This window comes from Neoarius graeffei, chromosome 12, assembly GCF_027579695.1.
Source record: "Neoarius graeffei isolate fNeoGra1 chromosome 12, fNeoGra1.pri, whole genome shotgun sequence".
NCBI classification, from domain to species: Eukaryota; Metazoa; Chordata; class Actinopteri; order Siluriformes; family Ariidae; genus Neoarius; species Neoarius graeffei.
In genome coordinates, this window is record NC_083580.1 from 1,354,054 (window position 1) to 1,378,887 (window position 24,834).

General features: G+C 44.0%; 1 protein-coding gene across 2 annotated transcripts in view; it reads left to right on the forward strand.

The window, feature by feature from the left end:
* Positions 1 to 24,834, forward strand: part of LOC132894836 (gamma-aminobutyric acid receptor subunit beta-2) — a 125,478-nt gene that overhangs the window by 85,427 nt on the left and 15,217 nt on the right. For both annotated transcript variants that reach the window (XM_060934949.1, XM_060934950.1), the window contains exon 5: positions 10,954 to 11,036. In XM_060934949.1, coding sequence (XP_060790932.1) covers positions 10,954 to 11,036 — 83 coding nt within the window. The remainder of the gene's footprint in view (positions 1 to 10,953; positions 11,037 to 24,834) is intronic.

Consider the following 24,834-nt stretch of genomic DNA (forward strand, 5'->3'; position numbering starts at 1 on the left):
ACTGTGAATATAGTGTGAGTATACACTCCCCGGCCACTTTAATAGGAACGTGTTCTTGGTTCTAAGATTCCTGTTCTTGGCTGCAGGAGTGGAACCCAGTGTGTTCTTCTGCCTGCTGTTGCATGCTGAGATGCTTTTCTGCTCACCACGGTTGTAAAGAGTGATTATATGAGTTACTATATCCTTCCTGGCAAAAAAAAAGCTCGAACCACCTCGAATCTGTCCATTTCCCTCTGACCCTCTCTCATCAACAAGACGTTTGTTTCCACCCGCAGAACTGTCGCTCACTCACTCAGTGTTTTTTGTTTTCTGCACCATTCTGTGTAAACTCTAGAGACTGTTGTGTGTGAAAACCCCAGGAAGGAGATCAGCAGCTTCTGAAATACTCAAACCAGTCCATCTGGATCAAACCAACACCCATACCACAGTGAGAGAAAGAAAGCCACACTTCACTGTGAGATCACAATGTTTCCCGTTCTGATGTTTGAACATTGTGAACATTAACTGAAGCTCCTGATTTGTATCTGCGTGATCTGATTCATCGTGCTGCTGTCGAGGGATCGGCTGATTACAGAACTGTAGGAAACAAACAGCAGGTGGATGTAAGGGTGTTCCTAATAAAGTGGCCGGTGAGTGTATGTTTATGTGGTGTGAGTATAGTGGGCTGTAGTATCCTGGCGAACAGTTTTCATGTGTTGAAGGTGAACACTGCTTGTATAGCGTTAGCCTCACGTTAATAAACATGCTTGAAGTGTTTGAACTGAGATGAAGATTCCCCGAGAGGAAATCCAATCAGAACTCAGATATAAACATTAATGTTCAGGATGCAGCCTGCGTCTGTGAACATAACGTGGTTTATGAAACATAAGCAATGATGTTATCGGATGTACGATGAAATAAAAATCCCTGACGGTTGCACGCCTTTCCCGCCTTAACATCAGTCTATAAATCATTTCAGTGAAGGACTGTCAGCAGATCACCGTCATAATCACACACATAAATCATCATCTCTCTGCTCCTCAGGGGTGTGTGTGTGTGTGTGTGTGTGTGTGTGTGTGTGTGTGTGTGTGTGTGTGTGTGAAAGAAAATACAAATAATAATAACTTTTTTTATTTTTTTCGCAGTGTGGTTTCCATCAAACCCTGCGCTCTGATTAGCTGGCGAGCGCGTCCGTATCCTATGATACAGACCCCAGTTATGGACCTCTGGCGACTCGCTTGTTCATAACAACAAACATAGTAGAATTTTTTGTCAATATTTATCTTTTTTTTTATAAGATTTACAACCCCGATTACAAAAAAGTTGGGACAAAGTACATATTGTAAATAAAAACGGAATGCAATAATTTACAAATCTCAAAAACTGATATTGTATTCACAATAGAACATAGACAACATATCAAATGTCGAAAGTGAGACATTTTGAAATTTCATGCCAAATATTGGCTCATTTGAAATTTCATGACAGCAACACATCTCAAAAAAGTTGGGACAGGGGCAATAGGAGGCTGGAAAAGTTAAAGGTACAAAAAAGGAACAGCTGGAGGACCAAATTGCAACTCATTAGGTCAATTGGCAATAGGTCATTAACATGACTGGGTATAAAAAGAGCATCTTGGAGTGGCAGCGGCTCTCAGAAGTAAAGATGGGAAGAGGATCACCAATCCCCCTAATTCTGCACCGACAAATAGTGGAGCAATATCAGAAAGGAGTTCGACAGTGTAAAATTGCAAAGAGTTTGAACATATCATCATCTACAGTGCATAATATCATCAAAAGATTCAGAGAATCTGGAAGAATCTCTGTGCGTAAGGGTCAAGGCCGGAAAACCATACCGGGTGCCCGTGATCTTCGGGCCCTTAGACGGCACTGCAGCACATACAGGCATGCTTCTGTATTGGAAATCACAAAATGGGCTCAGGAATATTTCCAGAGAACATTATCTGTGAACACAATTCACCGTGCCATCCGCCGTTGCCAGCTAAAACTCTATAGTTCAAAGAAGAAGCCATATCTAAACACGATCCAGAAGCGCAGACGTCTTCTCTGGGCCAAGGCTCATTTAAAATGGACTGTGGCAAAGTGGAAAACTGTTCTGTGGTCAGACGAATCAAAATTTGAAGTTCTTTATGGAAATCAGGGACGCCGTGTCATTCGGACTAAAGAGGAGAAGGACGACCCGAGTTGTTATCAGCGCTCAGTTCAGAAGCCTGCATCTCTGATGGTATGGGGTTGCATTAGTGTGTGTGGCATGGGCAGCTTACACATCTGGAAAGACACCATCAATGCTGAAAGGTATATCCAGGTTCTAGAGCAACATATGCTCCCATCCAGACGACGTCTCTTTCAGGGAAGACCTTGCATTTTCCAACATGACAATGCCAAACCACATACTGCATCAATTACAGCATCATGGCTGCGTAGAAGAAGGGTCCGGGTACTGAACTGGCCAGCCTGCAGTCCAGATCTTTCACCCATAGAAAACATTTGGCGCATCATAAAACAGAAGATACGACAAAAAAGACCTAAGACAGTTGAGCAACTAGAATCCTACATTAGACAAGAATGGGTTAACATTCCTATCCCTAAACTTGAGCAACTTGTCTCCTCAGTCCCCAGACGTTTACAGACTGTTGTAAAGAGAAAAGGGGATGTCTCACAGTGGGAAACATGGCCTTGTCCCAACTTTTCTGAGATGTGTTGTTGTCATGAAATTTAAAATCACCTAATTTTTCTCTTTAAATGATACATTTTCTCAGTTTAAACATTTGATATGTCATCTATGTTCTATTCTGAATAAAATATGGAATTTTGAAACTTCCACATCATTGCATTCCGTTTTTATTTACAATTTGTACTTTGTCCCAACTTTTTTGGAATCGGGGTTGTATTTATAAGATTATCAAAAATCTTATAAATTTTTGCCAGCATTTCTCAGGAGAATAGCATTCATTTTACATCATGGATAGCGATAATGACAGTGTTCACAGCAAAAGCGAGTTTTACTCCCCTGAGGAAGAAGAAATTAAAGAAAACATTTCAGGAGAAAGCTAAAAACCTGTAACTTGCTAATGCCGAGCAAAAACATGGCTGAATCCTGAATGACTCCTATTTGTATAAATAGGGGACGACATAGGCAGCAAAATGTAGTTGTTTCCTGCCATGGAAGTGCACTTGTATACCGAGGAGGAAGCAATTTGCATTACAGCCGCGAATGAGGATTCAAAATGGCGGCTCGAGTCGGTTTTTCCTTTCGGGTGCTCTCGTTTTCTGTTAGAATTTGGTAAAGAAAAAATAAATATATTATTTACCAGCTTAAGGTCGGTCCATATGGTGAAATACCGTGACCTCGGCCCAGAGGCCTCGCTCAGTACTTTCAAGACCTCGGTCACAGTATTTCACGATACCGACCTCCTAGCTGGTAAATAACATATATATATTAGTTTCATTCACCACTAAAACTTTACGTTAATTTTTTAAACTAACATTAATTACTGTAACATCAAAAACATTCATGTTAAACAGTCCAGAGGAAACCATCATAAAAACACAGGAAGTGATCACTAACTGAACAAAGGTAGAGTATTTATTATTCATAAAACTGTGTAATCTGGTGTAAAGAGTGAGAAAGGTGTGTGTGTGTGTGTGTGTGTGTGTGTGTGTGTGTGTGTGTGAGAGAGAGAGAGAATGTGTTACGAGTGAAAAAAGGTTCTGAATCATAATTTAAAAAAAAAAAAAACGAACCACCTGAACTCTCCTGTGGTTTTCTTCTCACAACAATCAGCAGGAGTTTTAATCACATTTCGAGGAGTGAAAACTCACAAACAAACATTTACGAGAATCACAGTTACTCGTCCTGCTCCGCCTTTTATTCCACACGTCCACACACACCATGAAAATCCCATGACCAGGACTACATTCAGCCAATGAGCTACCAGGACTATAGCCAGAAACACGCCCCCTAAACTGTCACATGATGCCATGATGTTATTATAATAATATGAATTTAATCAAATACATGAGTGAGGAAAATCTCATCTCATATCATTATCTGTAGCCGCTTTATCCTGTTCTACAGGGTCGCAGGCGAGCTGGATCCTATCCCAGCTGACTACGGGCGAAAGGCGGGGTTCACCCTGGACAAGTCGCCAGGTCATCACAGGGCTGACACATAGACACAGACAACCATTCACACTCACATTCACACCTACGCTCAATTTAGAGTCACCAGTTAACCTAACCTGCATGTCTTTGGACTGTGGGGGAAACCGGAGCACCCGGAGGAAACCCACGCGGACACGGGGAGAACATGCAAACTCCACACAGAAAGGCCCTCGCCGGCCACGGGGCTCGAACCCAGGACCTTCTTGCTGTGAGGGGACAGCGCTAACCACTACACCACCGTGCCGCCCTCAGTGTGATTTATGTGAACAGTAACCGACACGGCTGCTGTGTACAAACGCACGATGAATATTCACGTTTTATTCCCCGTTCAGCTGCTGAATTCCTGCCTGCACTTCTGAACATAAAATAAACAAGTGTGTACGCCGAGCGGGTGTTTATAAAGTCCCAGTGACATTCACGTTCAGCACTCGCCCTCAGCGCGTCTCTCCACGGCGGCTTTAACTCAACACCACGCTGAGCTTCTCATCTTCTATTCATTTATTCAAGGACACTTCAGATTCAGAGCAGTGAAGCAACAGCAGTTGTTTTAATTTTTACTTGAAATTGGGGTCAGAAGACAAAAAAGATCATGACCAAGGTACAAAATAAATCAAATTTATTAAAATAAATACAGATGCATGCGATTAAAATGATTGTGTTAAAATTAATGCTAATTCAATGTCAGATCTGGCTCACTTTTTGTTAATAAAGACGAGGCTGAATAAAATGTCACTTTAGTGTTTGATCACCAGCTGATGGAATATAAACTTCGCGTTAGTGCCGACTCGTTAGTGCCGACTCGTGTTGTTCTGCATAGAGGAGCTGAGTTTTGAGATTAAAACCATCTGAACGCTCTGCTGGATACCGACTGCTTCTTTGACCCCTTGACCCCTATCAAGTGCACTACAGTGCTGTGCCGAGATCTCAGGGAACACAACAGGAACGGCTCACATCTCTCAAGGTCAATACATCTGTTAAAAATAAATAAATAAATATGGACACAGACAGACAGGTGGGCAGACAGTCAGACACAGAGACAGACAAAGGCAGAGAGAGGCTGGAAATGAGACAGACAGCAGACAGATACAGAAAAACAGGCACTACACACACACACACACACATCCAAACACTAAAGCACTTTATTATCAGTGAGAGTTCACACTCACTTTATTTCCCCTCAGTTTCGTCCCTCAGCCCCAGAAACAGCAGAAACGCCGAGGACAAGTTTCCTAAACTTCCTCGACTTCCTTGACTCAGCTGTTCTGTCCGAGCACATGCCTGATTAAATAAATATGCATGACAGCATCTCATAATTAGCCTGAGATATGAACTTTATGTATAAGTCTAATTAGCGTGAGAGGAGAAGAAGAGAGAAGCTGAAAGCCTCCATCAGAGAGGAGATAGGATCAATCAGGGATCGAGTGGAGGCTGAATCAGGAATGATAATGGGATTAGAGCAATGTAAGAGGAGCAGAATCACGCAGACGTCCTGGTGAACTGGGCTAAGCTCAGGGTTTAACTTTAGCTTTCACCGTCTTACATCAGATTTACACGAAGTCGAGTCAGTGTGATGAGGTAATCACTGATGAGGCCAAAGAATAGAAAATAAAATAAAGCACTTCTGATTTGAAAAATCCAAGGAACATGAGTTCCCAAGGCAAAAGGCTCGTTTACTCATTTTACACCATCAATTGGACAGAAGGGAAGCAACTGCAACGATATGGAATCAGATTCAGGTAAGTGTGACACTCACATAGGTAACAGACACAGGAAGGCATCAGACACAGGAAGGCATCAGACACAAGTCGACATCAGACACAGGTTGGCATCAGGCACAGGTCGGCATCAGACACAGGAAGGTATCAGACACAGGTCAACATCAGACTCAGGTTGGCATCAGACACAGGAAGGCATCAGACACAGGAAGGCATCAGACACAGGAAGGCATCAGACACAAGTTGACATCAGACACAGGTTGGCATCAGACACAGGTCGGCATCAGACACAGGAAGGCATCAGACACAGGAAGGCATCAGACACAGGTTGGCATCAGACACAGGAAGGCATCAGACACAAGTTGACATCAGACACAGGTCGGCATCAGACACAGGAAGGTATCAGACACAGGTTGGCATCAGACACAGGTCGGCATCAGATACAGGAAGGCATCAGACACAAGTTGACATCAGACACAGGTCGGCATCAGACGCAGGAAGGCATCAGACGCAGGAAGGCATCAGACATAGGAAGGTATCACAGACACAGGTCAACATCAGACTCAGGTTGGCATCAGACACAGGAAGGCATCAGACACAGGAAGGCATCAGACATAGGAAGGTATCACAGACACAGGTCAACATCAGACTCAGGTTGGCATCAGACACAGGTTGGCATCAGACACAGGTCCATATCAGACACAGGAAGGTATTAGACACAGGAAGCCATCAGACTCAGGTTGGTATCAGACTCACGTTGGCATCAGACACAGGAAGGCATCAGACACAGATTAGTGTCAGACACAGGAAGGCATCAGACACAAGTTGACATCAGACACAGGTCAGCATCAGACATAGGAAGGTATCAGACATAGGTCAACATCAGACTCAGGTTGGCATCAGACACAGGAAAGCATCAGACGCAGGTAGGTATCAGACACAGGTCTGTATCAGACACAGGAAGGCATCAGACGCAGGTAGGTATCAGACTCAGGTCGGCATCAGATGCAGACAGGTATCAGAGTTAGATAGGTTCTAAACTCAGATCAGTATCAGACTCAGGTAGGAGGTGTGGCCCAAAGTTAGAAGTGAATCAGGTGATGATAAACTTCACATTTTATGAAATGGTATAAATAGACAGAGGACATTGTGTGTGTGTGTGTGTGTGTGTGTGTTGGGGGTTTTTACAATGCTAAACTGGTGGCTATAAGCTTCCATTACTTGTTAGCAACATTAGCCTCATAACCTGAACACAAAACTAAAGAAACAAACTTCACACGCGGAACACATCTCAGCTGATGGACGACGTTTCTGTTCTTCCTCATATTTCACCCAAACTTTTTCTCAACTGAAATGAAAACAGTATTAAAATGAGACTGAAGCAAAAGCAACACAGTGTTGGTTATAAATTATACGTTAGCACAAATACTTCCACTGCTGTAATTTCTTTTTGTTCAGTCTACACACACACATTAGCGAGTCGTCGCTTTATTTCTTGTCCAGCAGACAGTAAAATAAATTCATAGATTCCTCTCAGACACAAAAACAGTGGCGTGGTTTGTTCTGACAGTCTGATTAGCCACAAAGATGTCTTAATATTCCCAGCAACTTCGCCCAGCCGCTCCCATTTCCATTCATCATTCAGAGCGCTTGGCTCGGGCTGAACGAGCGAATAAAAGAGACTGATGGCACCATTGGCTTTCCGTAACGATCATAAATGAGTTCAACTCATCATAACGATAATTTCAGTGATGCACGAGCTGCTGATTCTGATTCTGGCAGTGTTACATCACCGTGAAGCCTCAAGCAGCGTCGCATTAAACACACACACACACACACACAGAGAGAGCTCGGGTATAAAGTCCACGCTGGGTCTTTAGATTTTACAGCAGCAATCGGTGTGAATTATTTTAACTTCGCAAAAAATCAACTCAATCCCTTTAAGAGGTTCAGGCAACATCCCCTTTAATAAATCACACTGCGTCAGCGTCAGCTAATTTTTAACCCTCACACTTTTATTTCAAATCTAATTAATTAATTAGAGAAACTGACCAAGACATTTTATTATTAAACCTTTCTTAGGGAACTTGATGTACACTCTCTAGGGCCCTAATGTCATTGTTAATTCTCTACACACACACACACACACACACACAGAGCTGTTATTATACTTCAGTGGCTCTTCCACTCTATAATGATGAAAGCTCACATTGTTCTGTGATCTTATGTCACATCTCGCCTTGTTTCATCTCTCTATTCTCTCGTCTCACTGCTGTCTCATTTTAATATCACTGCCTTCTTGTTGCTGTCTCACTTCAGTCTCACTACCATCTTGCTGCATTCTCACTGCATCTCCCTGTGTCTCACTGCAGTCTCACTTTAATATCACTGTTGCTTCACTTCTGGCTAACTGCCATTTCACTGCTGTCCCACTCACTGCGTCTCACTGCACTCTCACTGCGTCTCAATGCAGTCTCACTGCATCCCACTGCAGTTTCACTGCATCTCACTGCAGTCTCACTGTGTCCTGCTGCAGTCTCACTGTGTCTCACTGCACTCTTACTGCATCCTGCTGCAGTCTCACTGCGTCCTGCTGCAGTCTCACTGCGTGTCACTGCAGTCTCACTGTGTCCTGCTGCAGTCTCACTGCGTCCTGCTGCAGTCTCACTGCGTGTCACTGCAGTCTCACTGTGTCCTGCTGCAGTCTCACTGTGTCTCACTGCACTCTCACTGCATCCTGCTGCAGTCTCACTGTGTCTCACTGCACTCTCACTGCATCCTGCTGCAGTCTCACTGCGTCCTGCTGCAGTCTCACTGCGTGTCACTGCAGTCTCACTGTGTCCTGCTGCAGTCTCACGTCTCACTGCGTCTCACTGCAGTCTCACTGTGTCCTGCTGCAGTCTCACTGCGTCTCGCTGCAGTCTCTGAGCCTCAGTCAGTCGGTTCCCATCTCAGCTGCAGTGGATCCTAAAACCATCCGACACATTTTACTGTCTTTTAAATCAGGTTCTGTTTTATGTTGAGTTCATGTTATCTGATTAATTAAAAGATGACTCCATGGTCGAGTGCTGCTTGCTGTCCCTCTGCAGTAACATAAATATTTAAAGGTCCCATGGCATGAAATTTTCACTTTCTGAGGTTTTTTAACGTTAAAATGAGTTCCTCTGACCTTCTTAAGTCACCCCAGTGGCTAGAAATTTCATAATGTGTAAACCAAACTATGCCCAACATTTGAGAATGGCGCGTCAAAACGGCGCGTTGATAAACTCTTCCCTTGCCTACGTCAGCAAGGGAGATGATCCCCACGTCCCCCCTCTGGATTCCCACCCACTGTATGGATTGCCCGCCCAGCTCAAAAGTTGCCACCAAACATGGAAGTTGCGCTGTACATGGATGTGACAACACAGAAAAGAGTCTGTTTTTACTGCCGACGGGAGAGCCCCTGAAGACGCAGTGGCTTCATTTTATTTACTGCAATAATACGCCGTCGAGTCTACCTAAGACGGTGTACCGTATGTTTGTCGGAAGCATTTTCCTGAGGAATGTTTCCACAACTTGGGACAGTACAGGGCAGGTCTTGCACATCAACTGTCACTGAAGCCTGGGTCCGTACCAAGCATCCCTGCCGCATCAGCCACAAACACCCAACAAGTAAGTGTAGAACTGTTAAGTCGTTTTGCCGTGTTTTAAAATCGGTGCCACGTTAGCCTTGCAATGGCTACATTAGCTGTGCAGCTAACCGCTTCCTGCAGTTAGCCAGGTACTCTGCGCTACAAAACCAAAAAGCATGCAGCATGCTCTGTTATAATAGCCAATCAAAACAGTTTTTACAAAGACACCCACATTCTTTTTTTTAAGTCACTCGTTCATTTTATTTGTTTGTTTGTTCAGTAAAAACCCAAACATTTGTTGAATTTATTTTATTTCCTCGCGTCGCACCTTAATGACGTCAGCACGCGGTATTTTTCCCTTCGCGGTTTGTTCCTTCTCTCTCGCCATAGTAAGACACCCACATCCGCTTGTTCTGACCCACTGGAGGTAGCGTCACAGTGCTGTTAGCCAATCAGAGGTAACACGTTTACATGTCATGAATATTAATGATAAGACCCGCCCCCACCCTCTACCCTTCCCCGCCTCCTGCTTCTCATTAGCAAAATGATGCACTGGGAAAAGCGCTGAAATCTACGTGCCGAGGGTTCATTTCGAGAAAGGCTGCGGATATAACATCCGGAAACCTCCACGATCCCGTTTAAAGCATCAACAAACCACCATGCCATGGGACCTTTAATATTACAGTTAATTATTAAATACAATTATTATTTGAAGGGTTTTATCCACAGTTACAGACTCAGCCCATGTTAACATTGTCCAGCCGAACCCTGCTCCCAACCCCCGGCCGGGTCCCGATCTCATCTCCTCTTCTGCCTCGAACTGTTCTGCGGTTGTTACAGTAAATTCTCCAGTTTCACCAGAGGGACGTCCGCACGGCCCTCGGCAGCCACGCCCGAGTCGAGGAGAAGTCACAGCTGGTGCTGCAGTGCATTGTGGGGAGATGAAATTTGTTATTTATCTCCTTCCTCTTCTTCAGTCTGTCCTCCTTTCTGCTCGTCCTCACACCACGTCTTCCACAGCAAGTGTCAGAAAAAAGATTCCAAGAGCGCCAGAAAGTAGGACAAGGACTTTTCATTCGTCTCTCATCCTGACTGGAGGAGCGTCTGATGTGTGGAACGGATCGGATTTATTTCCTGGACAGACATAAAGGAGGAGAAATGAACAGATTCTGTGTGGATGTTTTGGGGCATGAAAACAATCACCATGAACAAGGCATGACATTAATATGTGGTGATGAAAAATCAGTGGTTTAATGAATGTATTAATGGCCCATCATGTCATTATTATAAACAAACAAACAAACAAATATAGCAGTTGGTATCCTGTAGTAATCAAAAGGGTTTTTTTTTCCAACATGCAAAATTGAATCTATCATGATATTTAGGTTTATGCAAATGAATGAATTTTACATTTGTTTGTGTGTGTGTGTGTGTGTGTGTGTGTGTGTGTGTGTGTGTGTGTAGGATCACTACAACCGCAGCCTGCATGATGGATTTGAGACGATATCCGCTGGATGAACAAAACTGTACTCTGGAAATCGAGAGCTGTGAGTGATACAGTCTCTCTCTCTCTCTCTCTCTCTCTCTGGGGGTGGGGCTATGTATCAGCTTGTGATGTCACTAAACAACAAGCTTCATGATTTTACACTTTTACCAAAGTCTGGAATGTCATTCCTTATCATATTAGAGTATTACAATCTATTGCAGCCTTCAAAAAGGCATGCAGATTGCACCTCTATAACAGTTATACCTGTACTCATTGATTGTTGCATGTAACAGTCTATGTAATGTATGTAATGTCTATTGTTGTCTAAGTTATTTGTGTTTAGTTCATGTTAATGTCCTGCTTTTGTTATGACTGTTTTATGTTTTGTGTTCTGCAGAACAGGAACCTGCTGTAAACCAGTTTGTTAAACTGAGTTAGGCCCGTCTTAACTGTAACTGCACTGTTACTTTTAATACTTTCCTGTATAATAAATGAAAAATGAAAATGAAATGAAATGATATGCAAATCATTAGAGGATGATGAGGCAGAACCTGCAGATTTGGCATGCTGAGTTAGCTAGCTAGCTAACTTAGCAAATGTTCGCAATGCTCAGATCATGGTTGTCATGGTAACAGTGAATTATATTCTGACATGTTTGAGCTGCTGTTAAATAAATCAGTGAGAAAACAAGGAAGACTCAGATACAGAAATCTCACTCATATGACTCATGTGAGTCCGTTTCCTTTTAGTTAGCATCCCGGCTAGTGATATTTGCCATGTAGCGGATGTCAGGAGATTGTTGGGGCGTGTCTACATATGCATATTCATATATGTTTATAGATCCTTTCTCTTTATAGTTTAATGACATGTTAGACTTAGACAGACTTAGACAACCTTTATTGTCATTTAGTATGCAACAAGTGTACACAACGAAATTTCATTGCAATTTGGCTCAGCACGGAATTAAATATGAAAGTGTATTAAATTATGCAGCAGCAAAAATATTAAAGTGCAATAGTATAAAGTGACCTGTGGAATTGGCAATTGTTCAAGTATAAATAGAAGTTCAGAGTTTGGATTTGGAGTTCAGGAGTCTGGTGACCTGGGGGAAAAGCTGTTACAGAACCTGGTGGTCCTGCACCAAATACTGCGGAACCTCTTTCCAGAGGTCAGGAGGGAGAACAGTCCATAGTGAGGGTGTGAGGGGTCACTGATGATGTTCATGGGATATCCATTGGAAATTGGAAAAAAAAATCCCTGTTTTATTTCTCTGGAGCATTGATACAGGTTTTGTTTTGTTTTGTTTTTGGTTTTTTTCCCTGCTTCCTGTCTGGAATGAAGCGGAACATGGTTTTAGTTATCACCATCCTGCAGGTCCCTAAAGACAGCAGAAATAACTCACATTACAAATCAGAGTGAAACAGACGAGCCTGAATGCACCACAAATATCAACCACATGACAAACAAATCAATACTTAACCCCCGGACCGTTCAGGCGCCATCACATCCGAGCCGTGCTGCTGGAGCTGTGCTGAGCTCCGACTCTGTTTGCATGTCTGAAATCACTGGGAAAAGTCAAACCGCTGTTCCTGTGCTACCATAATGAGGCTGACCTTCAGCTGCGTGACGCCTAGGGATCATGGGACAGAAAACAGAAACCTCCAATCAGATGGAATTGGGAGCACGAGAGCTGGTGTGAGAGAAGGAAAGAGTGAGATTGATCTCATAAGTGCTGTTCATTTCACAGTGGGCATTTCAGGAATGAATCATTTGTGATTCAAATTCAAGAGTGTTTTGAGAAACGTAGTAATGACTGAACGCAGCTGTGGCAGTTTGTAGGAGTGGGAGGAGCACAGAAGACGGCAGGCCAGAACTGAGTTTCGTAACTCGTGTTTATTTTGACACTTTTCAGTTGTCTTTTTACACTCTCTCGTACACACGCACACACATCAGGTGTCTGGTTGGGGAGAGCTCTCCCTCTGCTCTCGCTCTCTTCTTAAATAGGGCGCGGTCACTGGGGAAGACACACAAACACACGTTAATCAACCTCAGGTGCAGTGATTCTGCCACTTACCTTCCCTGACTCCACCCTCTGGTCACAGACCTATGCTTGACCACGCCCCCGCTGTCACATACCCCCACCGCCTGACTCAGGCCGGGCGGCCGTCCGGCCTGCAGCCGACTCCCCCCCCCCCCCCCCCCCCCCGACGGGAGAGGAAGTCCGCCAGGACCATCTGCGCCCCCGGCCTGTGGATCACCTTGAAGTTAAAGGGTTGGAGTGCCAGATACCAACAGGTGATCCGCGCATTGGCATCCTTCATGCGGTGGAGCCACTGGAGGGGTGCGTGGTCCAAACAGAGGGTGAAAGGGCATCTATCGAGAACATCTATCTGAACATGGTTCTATCGAGAACAGGTTACACGATGATACTTAACCCTTAGAACCTGACTGACACAAATTGTGTCCAAATTCACTTCCCTTCTTCTCAGCTGAATTGTTTAGGAAGTTTTCATCGCAGTGAGATGCATCACATGTCACGTGTTTCTTGTGTGTGCAACAAAGTCTTGGTGAGAAAAATGATTTTGAAATTACATTAAATTTAATTGTAGTTAGAATCTACATTCAGCTCTGCGTCCGTCTCCACACACATTACATCACATCCTGTGTGAATTCCTCATGAACTCGACACTGTACAGATATGAGACACATTTCAGAATAAAGAGCAGAATCGGAGCTTTGGATTGATGTGAGTCAGATTTGTACAGTGTGAGTCAAACTCGCGGTATGGAAACAGATCAAACTCATCCACAGTAATATATTTACTAAATTCTCACCCGTGTTCACACTTCTGTTTCTCAGGTGACTAAATCACCAAGACTGAATCACTTCACAACATTCCACATGTCAGAAGAAGCTGCAGGCGTTCCCGTTTCTGATCACCTCCGGGTTTCTCTGTGTGTGAAAGTGTTTTCGAGTAATCTGGTTTTGAAATCACAGCAAATAAAACGACATTTTTCAGACTTTAAATGCAACTCACATGTCAGATTGTTAATTACTAATTTTTTCCATTGTGGATGTTTTAAAGGTCATTCCCTGGAACACAGATTTGGAGTTTTTTAAGCTTTTTCCTGCGATTACTCACACAGCACTAATAATAACAACAACAACAGCAAATTTCTATCGAAGCTGGTGGAAAACGTCACTTACTGCTGGTTTTAGCCACAAAATGGCTGACAAGAACTACATTACCCATCAAGTCCAGCACCTCGCATGGCCTGGCCACGCCCCTCACACCTGTGGTGTATTTAAGTTGCGGTTTGTGGTTATGTATGATCCTTGTTTTGTTAATAAATATTGAACCTGAGTTTGCATCCAAACACACTTTCAATTTAACTTGTTTTACTTTTTATCGAAACACAAAATGTCGGAACACTGCTAATTTGTCTTTAGACCATGGCTCTTCTCTAAATAACATCAGTGCTCAGTGCTCGCTGAACGGAAGTGCTCGCTCACTCGCTCTCTCTCTTTCAGGAACTCCTTTACGATTCCCGTCACCTTGTGCTCATTTTAATGCTCGCAAATGCTGCTCTGACCAGTGCTGAAAACGGACAAACATGTGTACAGATGTTTTAAGCTAATTAAGCTTACTGTAACAGCACACGAAGCCCTGCCCCCTCAAACAATGCCAGCTCAACAGCTACGTTCCTGGAATAATCAGTAAATGTAGAATTGAAGTAGGGTTTCACGTCACACGCATGTTTAAATGTGTGATAATACTCGTGTCTTGCTGTGAAGGGCCTTTCACTGGGAGCTGTTACCATGGTAACTTGAGTTAAAGGTCACCAGGCACAGACCTAGTTCACTGTCACTTCCTTGTGATGTTGTGATTAAATTAATTAAAAATAGTCTTGAAATGTCACTTCTTTAACACAGCAGCGTACGAGAGACTCCGAGAGAATAAAGCGAGGGACGTTAAAATCACAACACAAACAAGGAAATGTGAAACAGGACGCTGAGGAAATGTGTTTTCTGTTTTGTTTGTAATTGGACGTGCGTAGTGCGGCAGTAACGCAGCAGCTGCACAACCTCTGGAGAGTTAACTGTGGATGATAGAAGAGAGCAACTGGACTTGTTTGAAGATTCTTGAAAATGTTTCACCTCTCATCCGAAAGGCTTCCTCAGTTCTGTCTGACTAATAGGGAGTATCAGGTATTTATCCTCTCATGGATCATCATAGAATCAGAATCAGAATTCTGATGGCTGCATTGTAGGTGGCTGATAAAAGATGTCTTAACACGGCGGATTCAGGTGAATCTGATAAAATTGTTTATCGTTTCGGCCTGGCGTCCACACGGCACCGGCGTTTTGGGTGCCCCAAAACGATATTTTTTGAGAACGGGTTCCAGAGTGGAAAAATCTGGCAACGGCACCGTTGCGAAACCGTCTGGATGAGTAGAACGGATTTGTTTACGATGACGTCACAACCACATGACTAGAACAAGCAGCACTCTCGCTGGTTTGTATGAACCACTGCATTGCATTCACTTTTGTATACAGCTTTTCTTTTAAATAAACAAATAACTGAACCATTTCTTGAATTTCTTTTTTTTATTGGATAAGACTGCTTTTCAAAATGTTCACACACAATATAAAAATTTATATAAATTATATAAAAATGCGTTTCAAAATGTTCACACACAATAAGAAAATTAAGTTATATACTGTAAAACTATGCACACTAATAAAACTAATTTGTACACACAGAAGGCACGATTTCCTCGTGTAGTCGCAGCCATCTTCTTCTTGTTGTTGTGTGCTTGTTCCTGAGAGTGCTTCATGCTGGGTAGAAGAAGGGGTTTATGCGCATGAGTCCTACTTCTTCTATTGTTCTGGTGTCTCCGATGGGACCGTCTTACAGCGCACGTAGAGGTGTGGCATGTGTATTGCATCATTTTCAGCAAGCGTTGCGTTGCCATATGTACCTGATATTTTACTGATCCGTTGCCCATGTGGACGCGATATTTTTTTAAATAAAATCTCGTTGCCGTTGTCGTGTGGATGTAGCCTTAGACCCCCACCTCTGTTCAGTGATGGCCGTTCCAGGTTGACAAAAAAGAATGATCCTCTCTGGCCAAAATGTCTGCCAGTTTTCTGGAAGTCCTCTCATACTCCCACACCAGTCGAAGGGATCTCATCCCAAAGTGTGTAGAAACATGTCTGTGAAGATTCTCAGTCATCCAGGTCATAGTAAACCTGTTTGAAGATTCTTGAAAACGTTTCACCTCTCATCCAAAAGGCTTCCTCAGTTCTGTCAGGTTTACTACGACCTGGATAACTGAGAATCTTCACGGACATGTTTCTACGCACTTTGGGATGAGATCCCTTCGACTGGTGCAGGAGTATGAGAGGACTTCCAGAAAACTGGCAGATGTCTTAGCCAGAGAGGATCGTTCGTTTTTGTCAACCTGGAACGACCATCACTGAACAGAGGTGGGGGTCTGAGACATCTTTTATCAGCCACCTACAATGCAGCCATCAGCATTCTGATTCGGATTCTATGATGATCCATGAGAGGATAAATACTGGATACTCCCTATTAGTCAGACAGAACTGAGGAAGCCTTTCGGATGAGAGGTGAAACGTTTTCAAGAATCTTCAAACAAGTCCAGTTGCTCTCTTCTACCACCCACAGTTTACTATGACCTGGATGACTGAGAATCTTCACAAACCTCTGGAGAGACTGCGATTGTTTACGTCGCCTGATAAAATAGATTTCTTTCCTTAAACATGAGAAACTGATTGTGTAAACAGAGCAGTCGCTCAGAGTTAACATGCCCGAGGTACATTTATTCTGAAGCAAATTACGTTTTTACTCTTTCATTAAAACGGCTTTCCAGTCAAGGAAGGTTGACTTTGTAACACCAGACGCATTATCAGGTGAACACGGATAAAACAAGCTGGGGGTTTTAATGCAGGAACACGATTGCTTCTGCTTGCACACATCTCTTTTGCTCTCGTAGAGAAATGTGTGATGTTGACCCTGCATTTGTGCAACTGCTCTCTCGCTCTCTCCTCCCGTTTACAGAGCGCACTCAGATTAGCATGGCTCCCTCGCCAACCTTTCCGTGCTCCTGCTCTCCCAGTTTCTTCTCCTGCTGCCAGATAATTAGGTTTTGTAAAAGAATTCCTTGCAAGAATAAAAGTAGAGGTGTGCACCTCTGAACTGAAGCCATTTACAAACAATGTCCTTAAGCAGGTGGAAACTGGGCCGCGTTTGTGCTTTCAAAAAATTCGCAGATGACCCAAGAGCAAATAGTGTCGTGTGTGTTTTTGCATCCTGTGAGAAATAAGAGCGATGTTTTCCACAGTATCTGTTCCTCCCTGTGACGACGTTAATCTCGAGCGTATATCAGGTAAATTTTCTGCGCTGTTGAAACAGAATGTGAAGAACCACGCAGTCATCGGCTCCAATTTTACACACTGTTTGCACCCGGGGTGCTGTGAGGACGTGTGTTTGTGCTGAGCGTTCCTCTGCATTTGACGCTCCCGTTCTCCATGTGTGCCTTGTTCTCCCAACAGGAATAGGATTAAAGTAGCTTTGAACTCTGCGCATCAAAAATTTATTCCCATCTCCGTGCAGGAGCCGCGCCTCTGACACCGCGTGTGTTTTTAAACCGTGTTCTTCTTACTGAAGTCTCAGTTATAAAAAACCGAGTGTCGGACTGAGTGTCAGGATCACGGATGAGTGTCGCGATTGTTCACTTTCAACAAAATGTCTTTTTAAAGGTAATAAACTGGAGCAGAGTTTAAGGAAGTGTTTGGCCTCATGCAGCCGCAAAACATTCTTAGCTGAGCAACTGTTTCCTCTCAAACCCAACCGTGAGCAGTAAATACAACATAATATATCCAGAATTGCCAATAAGCAAAAAACACAAACTAGTGTTACATTAAGCAAGCTCTCTCTCTCTCTCTCTCTCTCACACACACACTCGCGTTATAGTAAACAGGATGACATTAGCACAGCGCTAATAACCATCCAAATGTGTGTAATTATAAACGCTCAAGGGCGTAGGTTTGCGTATGGACCATAGGGACATGTCACAACCAATATTTTAGGATGGCAAAATAGTCCCTACCAATATTTAGTGTTTTATTTTTATTTTATAAAATATGAATTTATTCACATATTTTTTGCGAACTCAATAGTAGGCTATAATCTTAGTCACTAGTTTTTTCAACATGCCAGAGTGACAGGGTTATCCATGCTGCAATTTCATTGGCTGAAACAGAGAGTCTCATGTTCTCCTCACATGGACGTAAACAAAGGGCTTGTAGTGGTGGTAACAACGAAGAGACCACAGGCCCGTGTGCTGTGCTGATAACGTAAGTCGTCTGTGAAAGCCTGCTACTGTATGTCTTCAGAAAAGTGTACAACTTAACATTACTGTTGCCTTGGTGTTCAAACTCATTTTGTCCGATTATCTGCTTTGTAGATAACCTAGACAATGCCACCAAAAAAGAAAAAAGATATACAGAGCTATTTCAACACACAGAGAGTAAGTAGTGCCCAGAACAGGTTGACATTATTTAGCTATAGCCTACAACGCGACGCAAATCTATCATTGCAAAATGTTATAGGCTAGGCTACCACCAGTCTTTCTACTGTGGAAAATTCTGAGACTGCTAACGTAGCCTACATATTAATGACAAGGGGTAATAATATTAACCATGCAATTCATGCCAAAATGCTAACCATCTCCCGTTTTGCTGTAGAAATTGGTAGGCTAAAGTTAGTGTAGCCTGTTACTAAGGCTACTATTAAAGCTGACACTATGAAAGCTAATTAATGAATCATTTGTGTACAGGAAAGAGAGCATAAGGCCGATGCAAACCTAGAACAGGTTAATGAGGAATCAGTGCTTGAGGTGAGGATGTCATCATGTCATATTAATATAGTCATGTCAAGTCATGCCATAATTTCGGTTGTTTTATTAGTAGCTTAGGCCAAATACATCTCATCTCATCTCATTATCTGTAGCCGCTTTATCCTTCTACAGGGTCGCAGGCGAGCTGGATCCTATCCCAGCTGACTACGGGTGAAAGGCGGGGTTCACCCTGGACAAGTCGCCAGGTCATCACAGGGCTGACACATAGACACAGACAACCATTCACACTCACATTCACACCTACGCTCAATTTAGAGTCACCAGTTAACCTAACCTGCATGTCTTTGGACTGTGGGGGAAACCGGAGCACCCGGAGGAAACCCACGCGGACACGGGGAGAACATGCAAACTCCACACAGAAAGGCCCTCGCCGGCCACGGGGCTCGAACCCGGACCTTCTTGCTGTGAGGCGACAGCGCTAACCACTACACCACCGTGCCGCCCTGGCCAAATACATTTGCATGATAAAAGGTGTATTCCTACTAATGTTAGGTTTCTGGTTAATTTTCATTAACACATTATTTGATCACATAGGAAACTCAGAAATCCAGTACAAAGGATCAAGAGCAGGTTGAGAGAGAAGAAGCTGGAGGGCTTCAGGTGAGGTCTGAATGTTAAGGCATTTAGAAGCATCAAAGGATTAGCAATGAAACGGAAGGATCTTTGGAAAATTAGGACTATGTGTTTTGGTTGTGATGTATTTTGAATAGGCTAGCAGAAAATGTCAGCTTATTTCCTTAATATTTCAAATTGATGTGAAACAAATGTAGGTGTAATACATAGAACTATGTATCCCAAGATAGGTCTGCAATTTATATATATATATATATATATATATATATATATATATATGTGATCAGCTGGATAGTACAGTGGTAATGCTCACTGATGCGGGTGATCGGGGTTCGAATCCCGGTCGGGGCAAAACATCATCCAGTAAGGGTCCTTAGGCAAGACCCCTCATGACCCTACTTACTCAAGACATAACTGATAGAGTCATACCGGCTCAGACGTCGCCCGGGTCAACAAGGTCTGCATCAGTTGCTAGGGAACCAGGGCAAACTGATGAGAAATGGGCTACTGGAACAAGACATCGATGGACAAGGACAGAAAATACGGAATTGCTGGAATGCTACTATACAAGCAATCCCAGAGAGAGGGGATACATGCAGCGAATGTGGGACCATTGGATACTTCGAAACCCACAATCATGGCTAACAAAGAAACGGCTATTAGCCCAGTGTTCCAACATCCGTAATCGAAATCTACTATCACAACTAGAGATTAATGAAATACAACAACGAAGCCAGGAAGACAGGTCAGCGGGGAGATGTCGTCGTCATCATCATCCCCACAACCAGAGATTGGGTACCAAGCCCCAACACAGCTAACAGCCTCAACACAAGAGCTGCTGACCTGAGAAGGAAGATCGTGACCCAACTGGAAACCTGGAGCCCCCGACAAATACCGAAGCTGAGTTGCCAAGTACCTTCAGAAGATCTACTAGTAGATGTGAATGCTGAAGACAATCTCCACAAGAACCAACAAGCTGATACACAGTACAGCAACAGTAATCATGGAGATGCTTGGACACAAGGTGGGCTTGGGACATAACAAACAGTATCCACCATGGAAGAGACGATTAGAGGCCAAGATAAAGGCAGCACGGAGAGAAGTTAGCCAGCTAGCTGAACTACAGAAAGGGAACATGGTGAATAAAGGGGCACCCAGGAAGTACAACTCACTCTCCATACCAGAGGCACTCGAAACTGCCAAACAGCGACTAACAGCTCTGGCCACCCGGTTGAAGAGATACACCAAGGAGGGAGAGGCCAGGAGAATAAACAAGCTGTTCTCCACTGAACCAGCCAAGGTGTACTCTCGAAACAACAACCGGTCAGACCCACCAAGAGCTGAGGTGGAAAAATACTGGAAAGACATATGGGAAAGAAAGGCATCACACAACACCGATGCCCAATGGTTAGTGGACCTAAGAGCTGACCACAGCAACCTCCCAGAACAAGAACCAGTAACCATCTCAATGGCAGACGTCCAAGAAAGAGTGTCAAAGATGAAGAGCTGGACAGCACCAGGCCCCGATATGATCCATACATACTGGCTGAAGAAGCTAACTGCACTCCATGAACGCCTAGCAGCACAGATGAACCAGCTGCTGAGGGATGGGACCCACCCAGAATGGCTAACCCAAGGCAGGACAGTCCTAATCATGAAGGACCCCCAGAAGGGACCCATCCCATCCAACTACCGGCCAATTACCTGTCTCTGCACAACATGGAAGGCCCTGTCAGGCATCACTGCGGCAAAAATGAGTAAGCATGTGGCTCAATACATGAGCGAGGCACAGAAAGGGATTGGCAGTAACACCAGAGGAGCCAAGCACCAGCTACTGGTCGATAGAACAGTCGCCCGAGACTGTAAGAAGAGACAGACCAACCTGTGCACTGCCTGGATTGACTACAAGAAAGCCTACGACTCAATGCCACACACATGGATACTGGAATGTCTGGAACTGTATAAGAGCAACAGGAACCTAAGGACCTTCATCCAGAACTCAATGGAAATGTGGAAGACAACCCTAGAGGCCAACTCAAAACCCATTGCCCAAGTCAACATCAAGTGCGGCATATACCAAGGAGATGCGCTATCACCACTGCTGTTCTGCATAGGCCTGAACCCCCTCAGTCAGATCATCACGAAGAGAGGCTACGGGTACCGATTCCGTAGTGGGGCAACAATCAGCCACCTGCTCTACATGGATGACATCAAGCTGTATGCCAGGAACGAGCGAGAAATAGACTCGCTGATCCACACCACCCGGATCTACAGCGATGACATAGGGATGTCATTCGGATTGGACAAGTGTGGCCGGATGGTCTCAAAGAGAGGCAAGATGATCCGGACTGAGGGGATTGACCTACCAGAGGGCAACATAGGTGATATCCAAGACAGCTACAAGTACCTTGGCATCCCACAGGCTAATGGAAACCATGAAGAGGCCACAAGGAAGTCAACCACAGCCAAATACCTCCAGAGAGTAAGGCAGGTCCTGAAAAGTCAGCTGAATGGTAAGAACAAGGTACGAGCCATCAACATGTACGCACTACCAGTCATCAGATACCCCGCTGGTATCATAAACTGGCCAAAGGAGATAGAAGCCACAGATATCAAGACTAGAAAGCTCCTCACCATGCATGGAGGGTTCCACCCCAAGTCCAGCACCCTGAGACTATACACTAAGCGGAAAGAGGGAGGTCGAGGGCTAGTGAGCATCAAGACCATGGTCCAGGATGAAACATCGAAAATCCGAGAATACATCAGAAAGATGGCCCCAAAGGATGAACTGCTAAGTGAATGTGTCAGGCAGCAGAACCCTGATGAGAGTGCAGAGGAGGAGGAGGAACAGACAACCTGGAGGGACAAACCCCTACATGGCATGTACCACCGTCAGATAGAGGAAGTGGCTGATATCAAGAAATCCTACCAGTGGCTGGATAATGCAGGACTGACAGACAGCACAGAGGCACTAATCATGGCAGCACAAGAACAGGCCATAAGCACAAGAGCCATAGAGGCCAGGATCTACCAGAGTAGATCAGACCCAAGATGCAGACTGTGCAAAGAAGCCCCTGAAACAGTCCAGCACATAGTAGCAGGGTGTAAGATGCTAGCTGGATCAGCGTACATGGAGAGGCACAACCAAGTGGCTGGGATAGTATACAGGAACATCTGCAACCAGTATGGAATAGAAGTACCCAAGTCCCAATGGGCCATACCACAGAAGGTGGCTGAGAACAACAGGGCCAAGGTTCTGTGGGACTTCAGCTTTCAGACTGACAAACAGATCCTGGCTAACCAACCGGACATAGTGGTGGTGGACAAAGAGCAGAAGAGGGTGGTGGTGATAGATGTGGCGATCCCAGCTGACGCCAACATCAGGAAGAAGGAACATGAGAAACTTGAGAAGTATCAAGGGTTGAAAGAGCAGCTGGAACAGATGTGGAAGGTCAAGGGTTGTGTGGTCCCCGTGGTAGTGGGGGCACTTGGGGCAGTAACCCCCAAACTGGGAGAGTGGCTCCAGCAAATCCCAGGAACAACATCTGAAGTCTCAGTCCAGAAGAGCGCAGTCCTAGGAACATCGAAGATACTGCGCAGAACCCTCAAACTCCCAGGCCTCTGGTAGAGGACCCGAGCTTGAGGATGACATGGATACTGTACCAGCCTGATCCAAAATTCATTGCAGTACAGCAACTGCCAAACAAGAAGCTATGGTTTCAGGCAAAGTGGTATAATCGCTATCCATGGCTGCATTATAGTCCGACACTACAAAAAGTTCTTTGTTTTGAGTGTGTCAAGGCATTCACAATCAAAAAGACCACTCTGGAAAAAAAGAATGACCCTGCATTTTGCTTAAATGGTTTTGGTAACTGGAAAAATGCCACTGACAGCTTTAATTGCCATCAAGCAAGTACTCAAACTTTACGTACCATTTGCAGTGTTTGTCATTAGAAATAGTAAATAAAGTGTTAAATTGTTCAGCATTATGTCGTCATATCATATGTATTATGCTCTACTTGTGCATGTAATAGTGTGGGTGGTTAAGTAAGTAGTTCGGCAGAGGATTGGTGTGTGTGTGTGTGGGGGGGGGTTTGGTATTGTCCCTACCAAAGCTGAGACCAAACCTACACCCTTCTAAACACTAGTTTACAAAGTTGTGTTTTACACTCCACAGGGCTGAAGAAGTGAAAGGAAATGATTGAGTTTGTAATTTGAGCTTATTGAACTTAAGCTCCGCCCCCTTCACTAACACAAGAGGAACAAAATCAGGCCTCGTTCTGGAACGTTGAAGCCCTGAAAATATTCGCACTGCAGTCAGCAAGAGAAAGAAAGGAGGTCAGGTCAGGATTAACACTCGATCTAAACTCACTCTGACGTCCTTGCCAGGGAAAAAATTGGAAGGATTTCAGCTTTTCCCCATGTTCTAGAAGTGTTTCTCCACAAGCACATCTGCCCTTTCTTAATCCTGTGTCACTGTGAAGGATTTAGGGAGAAGCATGGTCTCACAGCTCTCTCTGTGAGTTGATTATGAAGTTCTGTTTTTCAGTCATTCCTGGATTTGCTCCACACAGAAAACTCAAACTAATTTTATTCAAACATGTCTGGATTTATTTTTATATTTTTATTTCAGTCGACTTTGTTAACCATCATGAAAAGAAACACAGCTGTTCTGTTTGACCTAAAGGTGTGCTACTGACTCTAATCTACTGACTCAACCAACAGACTAAAATAACTGACTCTAAGGTTAGAGTCAGTTAAGATGGCGGAGCATATTGATTGATTGATTGATTGATTGATTGATTGATTGATTGATTGATTGATTGATTGATTACCTCTGAGCTTTTGTTCTGTTGTTGCAGATGTTTGTTTTTGGTCCATTTTTTTTCTGCAGATGTTTCCTTTTCTGTTGCGTTCTCCATCACTGCGTTCCACTTCCTCTCCAAACTAATGACACACCCACTGATGTTGGCATGGTCCGTCCTGGAAAAACAACTTTTCAATTTCTGAGCTTGAAATGTTTGGTAGAAATGCTGTGCACAGGTCGACATTTGGTGCATGAACAAGAACGGAACCCATTCCCTGTTGGTCAAAAAAGGGGATGAGTGACTCAAACTGACTCCACCCACCTGACTCCTATCAAACTGACTCCACCCACCTGACTCTACCCCTTCTGTTCAAACTGCATGTATGTTATGAGGTTCGTTTTCGGGAGAATGGGCGGAGCTATGATGTTCTGTTAGGATCAGCAGTTAATGGCGATACCAGAGTTTTCATCTGTTTTCAAGACGGAATGATGTAGGTGTCAATCCCAGGTCGAGAAACACATTTTTATGAAGT